Below are 21,217 nucleotides of genomic sequence, written 5' to 3' on the forward strand. Positions count from 1 at the left end.
GTTCTGCAGGCATATGTACACCTACAGTACACTAGTCGGTGCATGTCAATGTGAAAATGAATAAAGGCTACACGTGTTTTGTCACGCATATAGTATGTGGCTCTTGAGCCAAAATGTTTGCCAACCCCTGCTCTTGGAAACTTGTTTTGATCGGAGGGGATTGGATAGGTGTAAAGCAATATGGTAGCAATTCCATCAAGCTTATCAGAGGGCAAAATGGAGCTACCACCATATTGCTTCCACTTATCTAATCCTCTGAGATCTACAGGGAGTAGGGGTTAGAGGGCGACATGAGATTGACAATATATCAATAGTATTGTACTGCTGATTGGCACCATTTTAATTGATGTATGTGTTACACATGAGCTGAAATGCTGTCTTGATCAACAGAAATTCTCCACCAAGTCAGACGTGTGGAGCTATGGGATCTTGCTGTGGGAGATCTACTCGTTTGGCCGAGTGCCTTACCCCAGAATTGTAAGTATCTTTTTGCCTGGACAGATTATGAGTAAGGACTGATTAGGGCAGGTGTGTGACAGCTATAGAGTGTGTGTGTATGTATGTATGTGTGTGTATATATGTATATGAATTTAAGCAGTTAAGAGTTGATGTAGTCAATCTGAAATGTGGACACTGCTGTTTATAGGCCAGTATAATACTATTCCTTTCTATTTTGTCAACATTCTAATAGAATTACTAGACAGATAAAAAGTCATTTATATTTCTATGAATGACTCCCGTGTCCACTCTGATCCTCTATAAATGACTCCCGTGTCCACTCTGATCCTCTAGAAATGACTCCCGTGTCCACTCTGATCCTCTAGAAATGACTCCCGTGTCCACTCTGATCCTCTATGAATGACTCCCGTGTCCACTCTGATCCTCTATAAATGACTCCCGTGTCCACTCTGATCCTCTATAAATGACTCCCGTGTCCACTCTGATCCTCTAGAAATGACTCCCGTGTCCACTCTGATCCTCTATGAATGACTCCCGTGTCCACTCTGATCCTCTATGAATGACTCCCGTGTCCACTCAGATCCTCTATGAATGACTCCCGTGTCCTCTGATCCTCTATGAATGACTCCCGTGTCCACTCTGATCCTCTATGAATGACTCCCGTGTCCTCTGATCCTCTATAAAATGACTCCCGTGTCCACTCTGATCCTCTATGAATGACTCACGTGTCCACTCTGATCCTCTATAAAATGACTCCCGTGTCCACTCTGATCCTCTAGAAATGACTCCCGTGTCCACTCTGATCCTCTATAAAATGACTCCCGTGTCCACTCTGATCCTCTATGAATGACTCCCGTGTCCACTCTGATCCTCTATGAATGACTCCCGTGTCCACTCTGATCCTCTATGAATGACTCCCGTGTCCACTCTGATCCTCTATGAATGACTCCCGTGTCCACTCTGATCCTCTATGAATGACTCCCGTGTCCACTCTGATCCTCTATGAATGACTCCCGTGTCCACTCTGATCCTCTATAAATGACTCCCGTGTCCACTCTGATCCTCTATAAAATGACTCCCGTGTCCACTCTGATCCTCTATGAATGACTCCCGTGTCCACTCTGATCCTCTATAAATGACTCCCGTGTCCACTCTGATCCTCTATAAATGACTCCCGTGTCCACTCTGATCCTCTATGAATGACTCCCGTGTCCACTCTGATCCTCTATGAATGACTCCCGTGTCCACTCTGATCCTCTATAAATGACTCCCGTGTCCACTCTGATCCTCTATAAAATGACTCACGTGTCCACTCTGATCCTCTATGAATGACTCCCGTGTCCACTCTGATCCTCTATGAATGACTCCCGTGTCCACTCTGATCCTCTATGAATGACTCCCGTGTCCACTCTGATCCTCTATAAATGACTCCCGTGTCCACTCTGATCCTCTATAAAATGACTCACGTGTCCACTCTGATCCTCTATGAATGACTCCCGTGTCCACGCTGATCCTCTATAAAATGACTCCCGTGTCCACTCTGATCCTCTATGAATGACTCCCGTGTCCACTCTGATCCTCTATGAATGACTCCCGTGTCCACTCTGATCCTCTATAAAATGACTCCCGTGTCCACTCCCCTCTTCACCTTTTTTTATTATTTTCCAATTTCCTCATCCCAACCTTCTCCTCTCTCAGCCTCTGAAGGAGGTGGTACCACGCGTAGAGAAGGGCTACAAGATGGAAGCCCCGGACGGCTGTCCCGAGGTGGTGTATGAAGTCATGAAGCAGTGCTGGACCCTGGACCCCCTGGTGCGACCCCGCTTCAGAGTCCTCCGGGAGAAACTGCATCATATCCTAGCCAAGGAGCTCTACCTTTGAGAGGATAGGAATAGGAGGAAGGGGAGAGAGGACAAGGGTGGCTCTCCTTTCATTGAGGAAGAGGGGGAGGTAGAGAAATGACGAGAGAGAGAGAGAGAGGACAGACGAGGATTGCTCTTCTTTTGTGACGGGACCTGCCTTTTTATCAAGACCTCAGTCAGAGATCTTCCTTCCTCCCTTTATTTTTCTCCATAAATGAAAGATTCCCACCAGATTGTGTTAAAGTTCACTGCTTTTCTGACTTGATGTTTTATCATTTCTCATTCTGTTGAAATGTTTTTGCCACTTGTTGGCATCCCTCCCCCCACCTCAGGGTTGCCTGTACTACAGTACAGTAGTGTCTGTCTGGCTGACTACAGTGTGTACCTGGTGTCAAACAAACCAATCCTGCCCTGTTGTGAGGTACTATACTCCTTTCACATTCTCGCACCGTGCTGGCTCAAATATGTTATTTTTTTACATTAGATGTATAACCAGGCCAGTGCAGTAGGTAGAGCTTGGCTCGGTAGTGTGGATCCACCCCGAGCCAGGTAATACACTTCCCATGTCCCTGCGCTCTACCCATAGGGGTTAAGAGAGTATTTAACTGGGGTATTAATCTGTGCCAAAGTGCCTCCAGAACGAACGCAGGACTATCCCCACAGACACATCACGCCTCTACACGCTTGCCTTTTTTTCTTTTCTATTTTTCTATGTTTTATACATTGTCTATTTTCAATCCACATCCTTCTGTCTTATGGACAAGTGTTCATCTCACATTTACCAAACTGGAAAGCAGGATAAATCCTCCAGGAAAAAGTATTTGTTGACCTGTAACATGACAAAGAGCATGGGTACCAGAGGGAAAATACATTCTGGAGAAGAAAAAAAACAACATTTTTTTTGTAACAGATACATTTAAGGGCAAGTGTAAGGGTCTTGGAATATTCAGAGTAAAATAAATAAAGTTAAGAACTCAAGGGAACTGTGCATGTGGGATGAAAAGCCCAGATTCTAATGTTATTTTTACTTTGCTGAGATGATTAAATCATTCCACTTCAATGTTTTGAAACTTGTCTTATTTTGTTCTTTGTTGATGTGCGTTTTGTGAATATAGTTGTGGAACTATTATTTAGTTTCCGGTGGAATGGGTGACTTGTTTCACGGTTGCGACGTAGTGGTGCAACAGGGAATTGAGCACTGAAAACAAAAAGCAAGCATCTGCGCTGAAAAAGTGATCGCACAGGTTCAAAGATCTTTTGAGTAAATGTATTTCCCAGTAAAAGTTGCATTGGATGAAGCTGATGTATTCTACTGACAGCTGCCAACAATGCGAAGTAGACAAGTCTACAATTATATTTGTTTTTGACCTGGTTGAAGAGAAGTTTATTTTTGAGAAGTGAAAATAAATAGCCAGCCAGTTCGAGAAGCCGAGGCTGACAAGACATTTTATTGCAACAGATTGGTACTCTGTTATCCACTCCGGAGTGTCATGTCCATCTCAATAACACAGCATGACAGCCATCCGCAGCGGGCCGACAAAGGACACTGTCAAATCTTCCTACTCGTCCAGATTGTTTCTCTTGAGTCCATGATGCATCGATTGAACAGCTACAATACATAATAATCGGACAGCAAATAATACTGTTCACCTTACTGTGTCTAAAAACTAATCTGTCACAACAACCGGTCTCTGCAGGGCTTCACGGTCATCCATCATTTAGTAGATACAGAAGAGCAACATTTATTACGGTAAAGAAGGAGATATTGGTTGTTTGTGGTCACTTAACTATCAATTGTGATATTTTTTTATTTTTTTTACTGTTTCAGCTGAAAATCCGGTGTTTGTTATATTTCAGTGTTCTGTGATGCATGTAAATTCAGAGCGCTCACTGGAAGCTCTGGTCGAGGAGTAGACTTGATCCGACCTCAGAACGGCACTCAAACTAACTTAACTGGCTAGTTTACTAGCTGATTACTAGCTACTTCCAGACACAAATGAGAGAACAGCTCACTCTGACCATTGTACTCTCCCTAGCAGAGCTGGTTAGGCTGTTTTCATGTTATCCAGAGAGTTGGTGACTAACTGTGCTGCTGGCAACAATCTTTAATTACGCTTTGTTTAGTTTTTTTGTGCCGACGTTTACTGAAACCGGCCACACCGGGTGTTGAGCTGCGCTCTGGCAGACTAGTGCTCTGAAATTGGAGTAGATACCCAGAATGAATTTACGAACGCACCCAAAGTGTAATATTGGGTTGTGTTACGCAACACCCTGCTACAACTTAACTCTCCGTGGTGTGAAAAAGGTATGGAAGTGTAGATGTGAGCAAGGATGACAAAAAGGCAGAGAATACCGTTTACTGGGAATGTATTCCTTCACGCGGTAAGTTTGGGGGAAAGGGGCTGGACGGAACCAAAGCAAAGAAACTAAATATCAAAGCCCCCTCTCCTACCTTACCTGCCTACCCACTACTTACCTAACTAGCACCACCTGGTGCACTAACCAAAATACAGGGGGTGGTCCGCCCAGGTCTTTCCTAGTGTGCATAGACAAACTACTATGGGTAATGTATGCCCGCGGGCCTCTTGCCTAAGCACTCCCTAGGTGCCTTCCCCCCTGGGAACAAATTAAACAGAATATTCCAAATGTCTTCACAACAAACTGAGAAAAAACTATTAACTCAGGACATTAAAGAAGCTCTCTCTGAGCAACAAACTAACAGAACATTACAATCAGCTCTCGCAGTACATACCAAATGTCTTAGCAACCACCAACATGCTATAACTCTCAAACATTATCTCTGTGTCTCCATTCTGAGCAACAGAACTGGGACTTATATAGCTTCAGAAGAAGTTAGTAATTGGAGACGGTGGGGTCAGCTCTCCAATCATCAATGTTGATTGACCAATCAGCTGCTTGTAGAGAATTTCAGGAATCCATTTCCTGAAATACATACATGATAATACACAAACCACAACACAGAAACTGGGGAACGTAACAGGTTGCGAACTCAAAATTGAATACATTTCAACTGTGACATGATACAGGTGTCTTTTTTTAAACCCATAACCATGTGTGTGATGTGTATACTTGAATACATGGATTTAACCTGCCCTGTTTTAGGTTAAAAAAAGTCATCAGGGAGTTTGCAGCTGATGGAATGAAGATTTTTTTTTGAGAATGGACATCTTGACAGGAACATAAACAACCTTGAACTGGCTCCAACCCAGCACGAGTTACATGTATATGTTCACTGAAAACATCTGTATAGAGGACGGGATAGAACAGACTGACCAAAGTCAGTGGTACAGCTGCTTTAGTGAGTCGGATGTCCTGAGCAGAATGACCACGATACCAGCCCCCTACAGTCAATGGTTCAAACCAGGCTGCTGGGAGTGATAGCCTTAAACTCCTGGGTGAGTGAAACAGAACTGATTTTTTTTTTTAAACCTGGAGAGTTGAACATAATTTACATTTTACATTTTACATTTTAGTCATTTAGCAGACGCTCTTATCCAGAGCGACTTACAGTAGTGAATGCATACATTTCAGCCTTTTTTTTTTTTTCGTACTGGCCCCCCGTGGGAATCGAACCCACAACCCTGACGTTGCAAACACCATGCTCTACCTACTGAGCTACAGGGAAGGCCTAATGAGTGACAAGTTACATCTGTTAAACTTAGGAGGAAGTACAAGAGGAAGAAGAACAATGACGTCTCACCTGCAGGATACATATTTCAAGGTGTTCCTCAGGATCTTGTGTGTCTCGTAGAAAGAGTAGAGTAAACAGGTGTTGGTGGCAGCAACGATCAGCTCCAAGGTCCTGCTTAATGTTCAGAGTGACTGTCCTGATCTTCTGGAGCTGACGCATGTGCTTGTTACAGTTTCCTACTGAAAGACATCGCTCTCTAGCCCACATCTGGTGGTGTCATCTTGCCAGGACACCTACCATCAGTTGGCTATACAGTATAAACAGATCTGGGAAAAGTGACAAGTAGGCCTTGTCTTGTTGGGTATTATTTACTGCTGAAGCCGAGTTTTTTTTTATAACACTAGAGGACAGAGGGTCTGGCTCCAACTGTGGCTTTCAGACGGTGATACAGCCCGACAGGATGCTCTCAATTGTGCATCTGTAAAAGTTTAAGGGTTTTAGGTGCCAGGCCAAATTTCTTCAGCCTCCTTAGGTTGAAGAGGCGCTGTTGTGCCTTCTTCACCACAGTGTGTGTGGCTGGACCATTTCAGTTGGTCAGTGATGTGTATGCCAAGGAACTTGAAGCTTTCCACCTTCTCCACTGCGGTCCCGTCGATGTGGATAGGGGGGTGTTTCCTGAAGTCCACAATCAGCTTCTTTGTTTTGTTGACATTGGGTGAGCGGTTATTTTCCTGGCACCACACTCCCAGGGCCCTCACCTCCTCCCTTTAGGCCATCTCATTAATTGTTGGTAATCAGGCCTACTAGGGTTGTCTGCAAACTTGATGATTGAGTTGGAGGCGTGCATGGCCACACAGTCATGGGTGAACAGGAAGTACAGGAGAGGGCTGAGCACTTCATGATGACAGAAGTGAGTGATAGTAATTTCCTTCAGTTACCTTTGCTTTCTTGGGTTCAGGAACAATGGTGGACATTTTGAAGCATGTGGTGACTGTGGACAGATAGGGAGAGATTGAATATGTCCGTAAACACTTTGGACAGCATGTGGTGCAGGATAACATCTCTTCCTCCCGAGCTAGCTGATCACATTCCAGAGGTTTTCAATGGGGTTCAGGTCTGGAGATTGGGCTGGCCATGACAGGGTCTTGATCTGGTGGTCCTCCATCCACACCTTGGTTGACCTGGCTGTGTGACATGGAGCATTGTCCTGCTGGATAAACCAATCCTCAGATTTGGGGAACATTGTCAGAGCAGAAGGAAGCAAGTTTTCTTCCAGGACATCCTTGTACATGGCTTGATTCATGCGTCCTTCACAAAGACAAATCTGCCCAATTCCAGCCTTACTGAAGCACCCCTGGATCATCACCGATCCTCTACCAAATTTCACAGTGGGTGCGAGACACTGTGGCTTGTAGGTCTCGCACCCACTGTGAAATTTGGTGGAGGATCGGTGATGATGCAGGGGTGCTTCAGCAAGGATGGAATCTGTCAGATCCCCAATCTCCAGACCTGAACCCCGTTGAAAACCTCTGGAATGGGATCAAGAGGAAGATGGTCACAAGCCATCAAACAAAGCCGAGCTGCTTGAATTTTTGCGCCATTAGTGGCATAAAGTCACCCAACATCAATGTGAAAGACTGACGGAGAGCATGCCAAGACGCATAAAAGCTGAGATTGAAAAATCAGGGTTATTCCACCAAATGTTGATTTCTTAACTCTTCCTAAGTTAAAACATTAGTAATGCATTTAAAAATGAATATGAACTTATTTTCTTTGCATTATTCTAGGTCTGACACCACTACATTTTTTTTGTCATTTTCTGAAAATGCTCTAAATGACAATATTTTTATTTGGGAGAAATATTGTCAGTAATTTATAGAATAAAACAAGAATGTTAATTTTACCCGAACACATAGTAAAACTGAGTTTTGCAGTGGTCTTTTAATTTTTTTCCAGAGTTCTCTATGTATATACACAAATAAAAATATATTCATACACACGACAGAATTTGTAATGATAGCAAAATCGTGTGTATTGGAGACAAACCTACAATGACATGCTCTAGTAATCCACACCGTCCATAAAAAAAATCTGTTTAACTTCAAGTCATCCATTTGCTGCAATCAGTTTTCTATGGAGAAGACAATTCAACAAAGGAAACCATCTTGTTCAATCCTTGCTGCTCCTGAATCACTCAGCAATAGAAGATACTGGACGCAACGACCACAAATCAAGGATAATGTAACATCTTTATTGAAACTCTTGATGCAACATCAATTTACAAACTGAGGAATTGAGAGATTCTTTTGAAACAATTTAAAAAACAAAAAGGCTTTTTTAGAACCCAAAATCACATGTGGGGGGGGGAAGAAAGGGTGGGGGGACTGGGAAAGAACAGAAAAGTACTCCTGGGGGGGGGGACTGGGAAAGAGAACAGAAAAGTACTCCGGGGGGGGGACTGGGAAAGAGAACAGAAAAGTACTCCTGGGGGGGGGGGGACTGGGAAAGAGAACAGAAAAGTACTCCTGGGGGGGGGGGGGGGCTGGGAAAGAGAACAGAAAAGTACTCCTGGGGGGGGGGGGGGGACTGGGAAAGAGAACAGAAAAGTACTCCTGGGGGGGGGGGGGGACTGGGAAAGAGAACAGAAAAGTACTCCTGGGGGGGGGGGGGACTGGGAAAGAGAACAGAAAAGTACTCCTGGGGGGGGGGGGACTGGGAAAGAGAACAGAAAAGTACTCCTGGGGGGGGGGGGGGGGGGGGACTGGGAAAGAGAACAGAAAAGTACTCCTGGGGGGGGACTGGGAAAGAGAACAGAAAAGTACTCCTGGGGGGGGGGCTGGGAAAGAGAACAGAAAAGTACTCCTGGGGGGGGGGGCTGGGAAAGAGAACAGAAAAGTACTCCTGGGGGGGGGGGGGGACTGGGAAAGAGAACAGAAAAGTACTCCTGGGGGGGGGGGGGACTGGGAAAGAGAACAGAAAAGTACTCCTGGGGGGGGGGGGGGACTGGGAAAGAGAACAGAAAAGTACTCCTGGGGGGGGACTGGGAAAGAGAACAGAAAAGTACTCCTGGGGGGGGACTGGGAAAGAGAACAGAAAAGTACTCCTGGGGGGGGGCTGGGAAAGAGAACAGAAAAGTACTCCTGGGGGGGGGGGGGGGGGGGGGAAGAGAACAGAAAAGTACTCCTGGGGGGGGGGGGCTGGGAAAGAGAACAGAAAAGTACTCCTGGGGGGGGGGCTGGGAAAGAGAACAGAAAAGTACTCCTGGGGGGGGGGGGGGGGAAGAGAACAGAAAAGTACTCCTGGGGGGGGGGGGCTGGGAAAGAGAACAGAAAAGTACTCCTGGGGGGGGGGCTGGGAAAGAGAACAGAAAAGTACTCCTGGGGGGGGGGGGCTGGGAAAGAGAACAGAAAAGTACTCCTGGGGGGGGGGGGCTGGGAAAGAGAACAGAAAAGTACTCCTGGGGGGGGGGGGGGCTGGGAAAGAGAACAGAAAAGTACTCCTGGGGGGCTCGGACCAGCAGTGACAGAGTATGTGTTTTATTTCATAAAAATAATGAAATATTTCAAGTTTACAGGAATATTTGTTTCAAAACAGGGTTGCTTAAACCCATGTGTCAGATTTACAGCTTGGCTTGTATATTCAGACTCATTTTAAAACAAATCTTTATGACAAATAAAAAGTGAGGTGGGGGCAAACTGCATTCTGGATATCTTGAATAAGTGTGGCATGGCATGTTGTCGCTCAGTCAAAACCTGTCCCAATTCGCTCCTTACCCCCCACCACCTTGGACCCTTACATTTTTTTACAGATCTGTAAGACGCAATATGGTGGAAACTCCACATGCGACTGTTGCATCCTTGTCCCACTCGGGACAACAAAGAGACCTAAGTCAGTCTACCACTACACCTGTTATACGTCTCCAGACGATTTAAGGCTCAGACAGACCAGTAGCTTTTTCCAGCTGAGAGTACTTAACACCTCTGAACAGAGTGCCGACTGCAAACAGATCTTACACGTAGAATCGTACAAAAATGTCACATGTCCACCAGCGATCAGGTGGTCGCTGAACAAACAGCAGATCAACATTCAGTACGGTGTGTGGTCCTTTAGATCTGAAAACATTGAAATGTTAGGGCCAGGGCCAAGGAGTGAATTGGAACCAGCAGTCAGAGTCAGTCAGTCAAACAGGCCCGATCAGGACCTCATGGCCTGGGCATTGCCTCCTCGAGACACACCTCTGGGTCCCTGACCCACTCCACGTTTGTAGTTCGGATTATAACCTTCCTGAAGCGGCAGGACAGACAGGGGGAGGAAGAGGGACAAAACATTAATGACAGTTCTTAGAGAGTACTCCTTTATAGATTCCTAACAAACACAATGAGACTATTCAGTAATATGGCAAGGAGAGGGAACACAAAACCAGTCCGTTCTGGGATACCGGCCCATACCGGCCCACCGCTCGTTACCGCTAGGCAACCTGCCACCCCCTGCTCTTATAGATGCCAAACAGAACATACGCGACCATCCAAGATCCCTTATGTCAAAAGGAAAGGACAACTTTGAGGGCCAACTTCCCAGACACAGATTAAGCCTAGTCTTGGACTACAACAAAAATAAATAATGCTCCTACTGATTGAAAGTGCTTTTTAGTCCAGAGTTTAATCTGTGTCCGGGAAACTGGTCCTGAGCATGTTAGCTCAACATCCATCCCAAGCCTCCCGCCAAACCTGTGTAAAGTGATAAGGTCAACAGTTATTTACCCCCCGCTGGTAGTTGCCACCGTTGGAGTAGTCCCGAGGTGGGTTGAACTGGGCCTGTTGGTATCCAGAGTTAGGAGTGTTGGTGAAGGGAGACCGGTAACTGTCATAACCTGGAATGGGTCGTTACACATAAAGAAAAGAAAGTCTCACTTCTCAAACACAATACCATCAACTCTATTCAAGCCCTAGAAGCGAACAGAAAGCTGTAGTATATTGAAGATGCTGTGCGGCCCTGCAGTAGTTAACAGTGACAGTAGAGGACAGATACTGGACCTCTGAATCCGTTGGTCAGGCCACGGGCATTACGTGGCCCTCCGCGGGTCATTCCTCTGCTGTTGTAGAAGGACTGGGCCTGGCGACTGGCCCCAGGGCCAAACCCCGGACCCTGCTGGCTGAGCTGCTGCCCCTGGGACAAGTCCTGGCTGGGCAGGGATAGGTCCTGGGAGTGGAAGGCACCAACTCCTACAGGGGGAAAAAATGGTTTATGTAAAATGTTTTAAAAAAATGTACCAAATGGCCAAAAATGGCCAAAAACTGCTCCAACCCTACTAGCTCACCAGACTGCAGCTGTTCCGTCTGCATCTCCGTCTGCATCTCCGTCTGCTCCACAGGGAGCTGCTGTGATTGGCTGCTGAAGCCCTGTTGGCTGTAGCTGTTCTGGTATTGGCTGGCCTGGGTCAAGGCTTCTGTCTCATTGGCTGGCGGGACAGGGGCGTTGAGGTTGAATACCTGAGGGGAATAAGGCAGCCTGGTGAGTACTGTGGTTCAACCAGGAACAATAGGTACTTCCTGAAGAGAATCTGAGAAAAGGAAATAGACTCAGTAAGAGTTAAAGCTACAATCTGGGATTTGTGTTTCAGGCCAATAGTATCCCTGCCACTTAAACTAAGGAATGTAATCTGTTACTACCCAACCCTGTCCAAGTGTAGCTATTCAAATCAAACTTTGTCACATGCGCCGAATACAAGTATACCGTGAAATGCTTACTAACAAGCCCTTAACTCTTCTTGAACTGCGCTGTTGGTTAAGAAAATATTTACCAAATAAACTAAAGTAAAAAAATACACCTTAGCCAAATACATTTAAACTCAGTTTTTCACAATTCCTGACATTTAATCCTAGTAAAAATTCCCTGTTTCAGGTCAGTTAGGATCACCACTTTATTTTAAGAATGTGAAATGTCAGAATAGAGAATGATTTATTTCAGCTTTTATTTCTTTCATCACATTCCCAGTGGGTCAGAAGTTTACATACACTCAATTAGTATTTGGTAGCATTGCCTTTAAATTGGTTAACCTGGGTCAAACGTGTCAGGTAGCCTTCCACAAGCTTCCCACAATAAGTTGGGTAATTTTGGCCCATTCCTCCTGACAGAGCTGGTGTAACGGAATCAGGCTTGTAGGCCTCCTTGCTCACACACGCTTTTTCAGTTCTGGCCACAAATTTTCTATAGAATTGAGGTCAGGGCTTTGTGATGGCCACTCCAATACTTTGACTTTATTGTCCTTAAGCCATTTTGCCACAACTTTGGAAGTATGCTTGGGGTCATTGTCCATTTGGAAGACCCATTTGCGACCAAGCCTTAACTTCCTGACTGATGTCTTGAGATGTTTCTTTAATATATCCACATCATTTTCCCCTCATGATACCATCTATTTTGTGAAGTGCACCAGTCCCTCCTGCAGCAAAGCACCCCCAAAACATGATGCTGCCACCCCCGTGCTTCACGGTTGGGATGGTGTTCTTCGGCTTGAAAACTTCCCCCTTTTCCTTCTAACATAACGATGGTCATTATGGCCAAAAAGTTATATTTTTATTTCATCAGACCAGAGGACATTTTTCCAAAAAGTATGATCTTTGTCCCCATGTGCAGTTGCAAACTGTAGTCTGGATTTTTTATGCCGGTTTTGAAGCAGTGGCTTCTTCCTTGCTGAGCGGCCTTTCAGGTTGTCGATATAGGACTCGTTTTACTGTGGATATAGATACCTTTGTACCCGTTTCCTCCAGCATCTTCACAAGGTCCTTTGCTGTTGTTCTGGGATTGATTTGCACTTTTTGCACCAAAGTACGTTCATCTTTAGGAGACAGAACATGTTTCCTTCCTGAGCGGTATGAAAGCTGTGTGGTCCCATGGTGTTTATACTTGCATACTATTATTTGTACAGTTGAACGAGGTACCTTCAAGCGTTTGGAAATTACTCCCAAGAATGAACCAGACTTGTGAAGGTCTACCATTTTTTTTCTGAGGTCTTGGATGATTTCTTTTGATTTTCCCATGATGTCAAGCAAAGAGGCACTGAGTTTGAAGGTAGGCCTTGAAATACATCCACAGGTACAACTCCAATTGACTCAAATTATGTCAATGAGCCTATCAGGAGCGTCTAAAGCCATGACATAATGTTCTGGAATTTTCCAAGGTGTTTAAAAAGGCACAGTCAACTTAGTGTATGTGAACTTCTGACCCACTGGAATTGTGATACAGTGAATTCTAAGTGAAATAATCTGCCTGTAAACATTTGTTGAAAAAATTACTTGTGTCATGCACAAAGTAGATGTCCTAACTGACTTGCCAAAACTATAGTTTGTTAACAGGAAATTTGTGGAGTGGTTGAAAAACTAGTTTTAATGAATCCAACCGAAGTTTATGTAAACTGTAAACTTCAACTGTAGGTCCTGGATGGCAGGAAGCTTGGCCTCAGTGATATCAAATCAAACCAATGCTCTTCTCTTCTTAGTTCAGGAATGTTGGTTTTGGGTGTGAAATCTCCCCCCCCCCCCCCCCCCCCAAAAAAAAGTATCCAAAAGTGTGTGAGTGTGACCTTACTGTTTGCATGGACTGGAATGGTGCTGCGTTGACATTGATTCCGGAGCTGTGTGGGGGTCTGGGGCTGACAGGCTGGAAGACCTGCTGGGGCTGAGAAGAGGCAGGGGGCTGCTCTGACGACAGGGACACCTGGATGGGAAGGAATGAGGTCGTTAACATTTATTTCACCAGGGAGAGAGAGATGTGGTTGTCCCCACCTAGCTACACAACCAACCGTATGTGGACACCTGCTCATCGAACATCTAACTCCAAAATCATGGCCATTAATATGGAGTTGGTCTTCCCCTTTGCTGCTATAACAGCCTCCACTCTTCTGGGAAGGCTTTCCACTAGATGTTGGAACATTACTGCTGGGACTTGCTTCCATTCAGCCACAAGAGCATCAGTGTGGTTGGGCACTGGTGTTCGGCGATTAGGCCTGGCTCACAGAACGGCTTTACTTCAGAGCTCAGTAAAAATCGTGTCCTTGGTTGCAACACTCACTACCGAGTTCCAAACTGCCTCTGGAAGCAACGTCAGCACAAGAACTGTTCGTCAGGAGCTTCATAAAACGGGTTTCCATGGCCGAGCAGCCATGGAAACCCATGTGTGGAAGACCTTGACTAGCCTGCACAGAGCCCTGACCTCAACCCCATCAAACACCTTTGGGATTAAATTGGAACGCCGACAGAGCCCGGCCTAATCGCTCAACATCAGTGCCCGACCTCACTAATGCTCGTGGCTGAATGGAAGCAAGTGTGTGTGTGTGTGTGTGTGTGTGTGTGTGTGTGTGTGTGTGTGTTGGAGTGTCAGTGTGCATGAGTGTGTAGAGACAAATAAAATACAAGGTTAAACTCCGTCTGTGTAGCCATGTTATCTATTTAGCAGTGTTTTGACTTGGCACTAACATGGCCGTGTGGCTCCGATAGAGTGATGAGATTCTGGTAGTCTGAAGGGGAGCAGAGGACAACTTGAGTAGATGTGTTGTATACCAACTCCACTAATCTCCATTTATCATTTACAGAAGAGCATTACATTTCCTCTGTCAATTCCCTGGACCTCACACATTTTTGTGTATATGTATGCATGTATGTATATATATTTTTTTTTAAAGGCGAAGGTGATACGCTTGAAACGACTATTTTTCGCTAACTTCTCTGTAGGAACATGCTCCTATGATAGTAAACATCCTAAACCTCTAAAAATGCAATATCCCTACTGGTCAATTCCTTAGTTACAGAGAGGCACCAACCGGTTGATCACAATAGACTAGTCGATCTTCAAGGTATTCCTAGCAGATCACCAAACATTTCTGTAGGAAAACCAACGAAAGGCTTTCGCTCCTATTTTTTGTTTTATTAGTCTCACGCTGTTGGCGAGAGGTGGGTGCACTTGATTCAGAAGCCCTGTTGGCGAGAGGTGGGTGCACTTGATTCAGAAGCCCTGTTGGCGAGAGGTGGGTGCACTTGATTCAGAAGCCCTGTTGGCGAGAGGTGGGTGCACTTGATTCAGAAGCCCTGTTGGCGAGAGGTGGGTGCACTTGATTCAGAAGCCCTGTTGGCGAGAGGTGGGTGCACTTGATTCAGAAGCCCTGTTGGCGAGAGGTGGGTGCACTTGATTCAGAAGCCCTGTTGGCGAGAGGTGGGTGCACTTGATTCAGAAGCCCTGTGCGCCAGGTAGCCAAAGTGTTCCCATTTTGAACCATTTAATTTGTCTTAAATTTGTCAAACTCTGCCTACCAGGATAGCTTTATTCAGCACGGTCAACAGTGCTTCTCCCTACTTCCACTCGCGCTGCAGCTGCAATGAATGAGTAGCCAAGTGTATCGATAGGCTTGCGTTATTGTTAGCAGCTCGTATTGTCTATTTCCTCTGGTCATAGGAACAACATTAATTTGTGCAAGAGGCAGAAATAATGCAATGCGACTGGAGTTTCGCCATCAGTTGGAAGACTGTTCATTCCACCGATTCTGTTGCAAAAGGTTCCTTAAATGGAAGCAAAATGGAATGAAACGGAGAGGGACCTATCCGAACTTGTCCAATAGAAACGCTTGTTTTAGTTGCAAAACGTTTTGCAACTGTTTGGAGGAATGAACACACCCAAGTCTCAGAGGAAAGAGGACCGTGAGAGGCCCTCTGCTGCTGTCCCCTGCCACGGTGACTGAACATCAGATACAGGTACAATCAGTCCAGTAAGATAAAAAAAGCAAATTATTTCAATTTATGCTCAGCTATGCCTCGCAAGTGATACAACTGATCTATTTTGTTATCAAAGCTTGGGTTTTGAAATATAGTATGATCCGAGAACAACATTGGCAGTCCAGGCATATAGCCAATATGCTGTGATCTTTTTTTTTTTTTTACTTACTGCACAAACCTCAATCCTACAAAACAGTTGTTGGTATGTTAATGTTGCATAGCCTTGCCTTTATTTTAAGTAAATATGTATTATTATAATATATATATTTACATCTGAGCTGTAGATCTCAGCTTGCTTTTTGACTGCGAAAGTGATCTTTCAGAAAAGGTTGTTGACCACCGCCTTAGACTAAGGGGAATGATTGAGATTAAAGCTGAAATCATGGAGCAAAAATAAACACAAATAATATATATATTTTTTTTAAAGGAGGTTCCTGAAACACGGCTACAGCGATGTCTCATCATGTCTCACTAGAGAGTGTGAGAGCCACCCACCCCCCCTAAAAGACAAACCGTGAGAAATCTGCTAGGGTTTGTTTTCACACTGAATACAACCAGTCTGCAGGGCACAAAAAAGGCGTGATATTATAATATTGTGTGGAAATTGTTACAGAGAGGGTCACTATGGATCGACTGCTTAGATCTCGTCGAGACAAAGGCTCTGAATGAACAGCTGTCTTTCTCATCTGTTTTCTCTCGTTATTCAGGTGTGTGTGTGTAGGAATCTTCAATGATGATCATACTCATTTGACAAGCCCATCTCTAGTTGCTACTCTGTTGACCTGACGAGCGGGACAACCCCCTTGTTGGGGTATGTAGGTGCCACCCACCTTTTTCCTACTCAAGGCTCTGATGAAGGCGATTCATGCTGAAACGTAAGCCTATTGTTTGTTTCCAATAAATCAGATTTACATTTTACATTTACATTTTAGTAATTTAGCAGACGCTCTTATCCAGAGCAACTTACAGTAGTGAATGCATAAATTATTATTATTCTTTTTTTTTTTTTTTGTGCTGGCCCCCCGTGGGAATGGAACCCACAACCCTGGCATTGCAAACACCATGCTCTATCAACTGAGCTACAGGGAAGGATTTACTCAGAAACAGAGTGCGACTGTTTTTGTTATTCTCCCGGATAGTCACCAGTTGAATTCTCCTGAGGTAAGAAATGATTTTTAGATTTTCAAGTCCCTCAGTCGAGCACCCGATTCCCCTTTTTTTGTTTAAGCTGGGTTAAAGCGTGTTTTTCCACTGTTCAGGAGCCTGTTTGGTGCTAGACTTGATGCAGCGGTACCACTTGTCGTGCTGAAGCAGAGAGAATAGCCTATGGCTTGGGTGGCTGGAGTCTAACAATTTTCCAGGCCTTCCTTTACTTACCTGGATGGTGTCGATGGAGTCAGTCTGTGGTCGGGGTTCTGCCGTGTGTGATGAGCGGTACATGGGAGGCGGCGTGGAGTAGACCTCAGGCGTGGGGGACACCATGGGGACCTAGGGAGAACAGAGGACAGAGACATCACACTTCTACCACACCTCAAGACAGTAGTACTTCCAACAATCCCAAGAAGGGAAATGGATTAATCACTACAAGCGAGCGGTCGACAATAGAGTACAGACAGAGATATATAATAATAAACAAGATCGCAGTAGGAGAAGCAGAGAGGATAAAGTCATATCTGGCCAGGTGGGATTTCTCATGATGTTATGCTGCTTTTAGAAAGGACATCCTGCTGGCATGTTGTGGTAACCCCTGTACTCACTTGTGTGGACTCAGGCTGTACAGGAACAGTGTGTGGTGAGAGGCAGGATTCTGGGTGGACTGGGGGACAGCCCATCTGAGGCAGGTCCATGTTCTGTGGTTGAGGCTTCATGGGCTGGGCCGATACGATGGCTGGGTCGATGGGCTGGGCCGATACGATGGCTGGGTCGATGGGTTGGGCCGAGACGATGGCTGGGTCGATGGGCTGGGCCGATACGATGGGTTGGGCCGATATGATGGCTGGGTCGATGGGCTGGGCCCATACGATGGCTGGGTCGATGGGTTGGGCCGAGACGATGGCTGGGTCGATGGGCTGGGCCGATACGATGGCTGGGTCGATGGGCTGGGCCGATACGATGGCTGGGTCGATGGGCTGGGCCGATACGATGGCTGGGTCGATGGGCTGGGCCGATACGATGGGTTGGGCCGATATGATGGCTGGGTCGATGGGTTGGGCCGATATGATGGCTGGGTCGATGGGTTGGGCCGATACGATGGCTGGGTCGATGGGTTGGGCCGATACGATGGCTGGGTCGATGGGCTGGGCCGAGACGATGGCTGGGTCGATGGGCTGCCCATCAAACTCCAGCATTGAGTCCTGAGACAGGAAGCATAAAACAGCTATGGCTGAATACCAAAAATACTTCCTTGATCATCATGTCTGAATCGAATATCTGGATATTAGTATTGATTTCTTGAGCCATTTTTTTTTTTTTTACTTTGTTAAAAAAGGCAGTTGTATTTATTGAAAAAAAATGGATGTCTAAATTATCCTTGGTGACATTTTTACCTACAAGGATGTACCATGACATTTGAAATACTCAATTTAATAAAACAAACTTTTGAATGTAGTTTTTAATAACTGTGCGTTGAGCTACTGCAGGACATTTAGCCCACCAGACTACGTCGGGGTGTTATCCCCCCCCCCCCCCCCACTACAAATACCAATTACAGGCGCTCACCGAACAGAATTTCCACAATAACCGACAGCTCAATGCAAAATAGAATCAGTTGTATCGTGGCGAAAACCACATCTTTCGCTGGTGCGGTTAGCCAAACCGATGTTTACTTCTGCCATGTGCATTTGAGTCATTCTAAATGAGTCAAGAGTCAATAGAAAAATGTTGACTATCCGGATATCTGAAAAGAAGTGTCCGTCCCTAATCTATACCACAGTTGACCTGCTAGAGAGCAGCTGAGCACTTAACGGAGAGAACGCCTAGGCTTTAGCTCAGCAGACTAACATTGTCGAAGGCTAACATTGTCCCATCTAACGTATCAAAAACAAATAAAGGGGACGTTGATCGACTTGACGCAACTCTACCATGCTGAAATGCTGAAAATTAGTTTTAATGACTCCAACCTAAGTGTATGTAAACTTCCGACTTCAACTTTAGGTATGTCATCTACCTACGTTATATACCGTTGAAGTCGGAAGTTTACATCCGACTTCAACGGTATATAACGTAGGTAGATGACATACCTAAAGTTGAAGTCGGAAGTTTACATACACTTAGGTTAGAGTCATTAAAACTCGTTTTTCAACCACTCCACAAATTTCTTGTTAACAAACTATAGTTTTGGCAAGTCGGTTAGGACATCTACTTTGTGCGGGACACGTAATTTTTCCAACAATTGTTTACAGACAGATTATTTCACTTAGAATTCACTGTATCACAATTCCAGTGGGTCAGAAGTTTACATACACTAAGTTGACTGCCTTTAAACAGCTTGGAACATTCCAGAAAATGATGTCATCAAATCAAATTTATTTATATAGCCCTTCGTACATCAGCTGAAATCTCAAAGTGCTGTACAGAAACCCAGCCTAAAACCCCAAACAGCAAGCAATGCATGTGAAAGAAGCACGGTGGCTAGGAAAAACTCCCTAGGAAAAACTTCCTAGAAAGGACAAAAACCTAGGAAGAAACCTAGAGAGGAACCAGGCTATGAGGGGTGGCCAGTCCTCTTCTGGCTGTGCCGGGTGGATATTGTGGCTTTAGAAGCTTCTGATAAGCTAATTGACATCATTTGGGTCAATTGGAGGTGTACCTGTGGATGCATTTCAAGGCCTACCTTCAAACTCAGTGCCTCTTTGCTTGACATCATGGGAAAATCAAAAGAAATCAGCCAAGACCTCAGAAAAAAAATGGTAGACCTTCACAAGTCTGGTTCATCCTTGGGAGCAATTTCCAAACGCTTGAAGGTACTACGTTCATCTGTACAAACAATAGTACGCAGGTATAGACACCATGGGACCACGCAGCCGTCCTACCGCTTAGGAAGGAGATGCACTTTGTCTCCTAGAGATTAATGTACTTTTGTGCAAAAAGTGCAAATCAATCCCAGAACAACAGCAAAGGACCTTGTAAAGATGCTGGAGGAAACAGGAACAAAAGTATCTATATCGACAGTAAAATGAGTCCTATATCGACATAGCCTGAAAGGCCGCTGAGCAAGGAAGAAGCCACTGCTCCAAAACCGCAATAAAAAAAGCCAGACTACAGTTTACAACTGCACATGGGGACAAAGATTGTACTTTTTGGAGAAATGTCCTCTGGTCTGATGAAACATAAATAGAACTGTTTGGCCATAATGACCATCGTTATGTGAAGGAAAAAGGGGGAGGCTTGCAAGCCGAAGAACACCCTACCAACCGTGAAGCACGGGGGTGGCAGCATCATGTTGTGGGGGTGCTTTGCTGCAGGAGGGACTGGTGCACTTCACAAAATAGATGGCATCATGAGGATGGAAAATTATGTGGATATATTGGAGCAACATCTCAAGACATCAGTCAGGACGTTAAAGCTTGGTCGCAAATGGGTCTTCCAAATGGACAATGACCCCAAGCATACTTCCAAAGTTGTGGCAAAATAGCTTAACTTCTTGAGGGCAGTATTCGGAAATACTGATGACTGACGTGCCCAAAGTAAACTGCCTGTTACTCAGGCCCAGAAGCTAGGATATGCATATATATTGGTAGTATTGGATAGAAAACACTGAAGTTTCTAAAATTGTTAAAATCATGTCTGTGAGTAAAACAGAACTGATATGGCAGGTGAAAACCCGAGGAGAATCCATCCGGATTCTTTTATTTTTTGAGGTGTCTGCCCATTCAAATCCTTGTTATTGGGAAAATCAAAGGAATACCTCCCAGATTGCAGTTCCTAGGGCTTCCACTAGATGTCAGTCTTTAGAAAGAATTTCAGGCTTGTTTTTTGATAAATGAGCTAGAATTTGCAGTTTTTCTAGGTGGCTCCCATTTTGACTGTAGTATTGTGGCGCGCTTGCATGAGGGCGCGCACTTTGTTATTTATCTCCGGTAATGAACATACTATTCTCCGTCTTAAATTTTTTCGTTTATTTACCTATTAGGGTACCTGAGGATTGATTAGAAACATTGTTTGACTTGTTTGGATGAAGTTTATTGGTAACTTTTGGGATTCATTTGTATGCATTTTGAACGAGGGAAACAGGTGGATTACTGAATCAAGCGCGCCAACTAAACTGACTTTTTTGGGATATAAAAAAGGACTTTATCGAACAAAACGACCATTTGATGTGTAGCTGGGACCCTTGGGAAACAGAGGAAGATCTTCAAAGGTAAGTGATTTATTTTATCGCTATTTCTGACTTTCGTGATGCCTCTGCTTGTTTGGAAAATGTTTGTAATGCTTTTGTACGCGGGGCACTGTCCTCAGATAATCGCATGGTATGCTTTCGCCTT

At 45.0% G+C, this 21,217-nt stretch overlaps 2 protein-coding genes across 4 annotated transcripts in view; one reads left to right on the plus strand and one right to left on the minus strand.

The window, feature by feature from the left end:
• Window positions 1–3,381, plus strand: part of LOC106561717 (tyrosine-protein kinase CSK) — a 29,076-nt gene extending 25,695 nt beyond the window's left edge. For both annotated transcript variants that reach the window (XM_045688543.2, XM_045688544.2), the window contains exons 11-12: window positions 391–477; window positions 2,158–3,381. In XM_045688543.2, the coding sequence (XP_045544499.1) occupies window positions 391–477; window positions 2,158–2,340 (270 nt within the window). In that variant the 3' untranslated portion in view covers window positions 2,341–3,381. The remainder of the gene's footprint in view (window positions 1–390; window positions 478–2,157) is intronic.
• Window positions 3,382–9,493: 6,112 nt separating this feature from the next.
• Window positions 9,494–21,217, minus strand: part of LOC106561714 (caprin-1) — a 34,338-nt gene continuing 22,614 nt past the window's right edge. For both annotated transcript variants that reach the window (XM_014125928.2, XM_014125929.3), the window contains exons 11-17: window positions 17,492–18,088; window positions 17,112–17,222; window positions 13,558–13,686; window positions 11,291–11,462; window positions 11,007–11,195; window positions 10,734–10,843; window positions 9,494–10,257 (exon numbers count right to left, since the gene is read on the minus strand). In XM_014125928.2, the coding sequence (XP_013981403.2) occupies window positions 10,168–10,257; window positions 10,734–10,843; window positions 11,007–11,195; window positions 11,291–11,462; window positions 13,558–13,686; window positions 17,112–17,222; window positions 17,492–18,088 (1,398 nt within the window). In that variant the 3' untranslated portion in view covers window positions 9,494–10,167. The remainder of the gene's footprint in view (window positions 10,258–10,733; window positions 10,844–11,006; window positions 11,196–11,290; window positions 11,463–13,557; window positions 13,687–17,111; window positions 17,223–17,491; window positions 18,089–21,217) is intronic.

This window comes from Salmo salar, chromosome 10 (genome assembly GCF_965601325.2).
Source record: "Salmo salar chromosome 10, fSalSal1, whole genome shotgun sequence".
Lineage (NCBI taxonomy): Eukaryota > Metazoa > Chordata > Actinopteri > Salmoniformes > Salmonidae > Salmo > Salmo salar.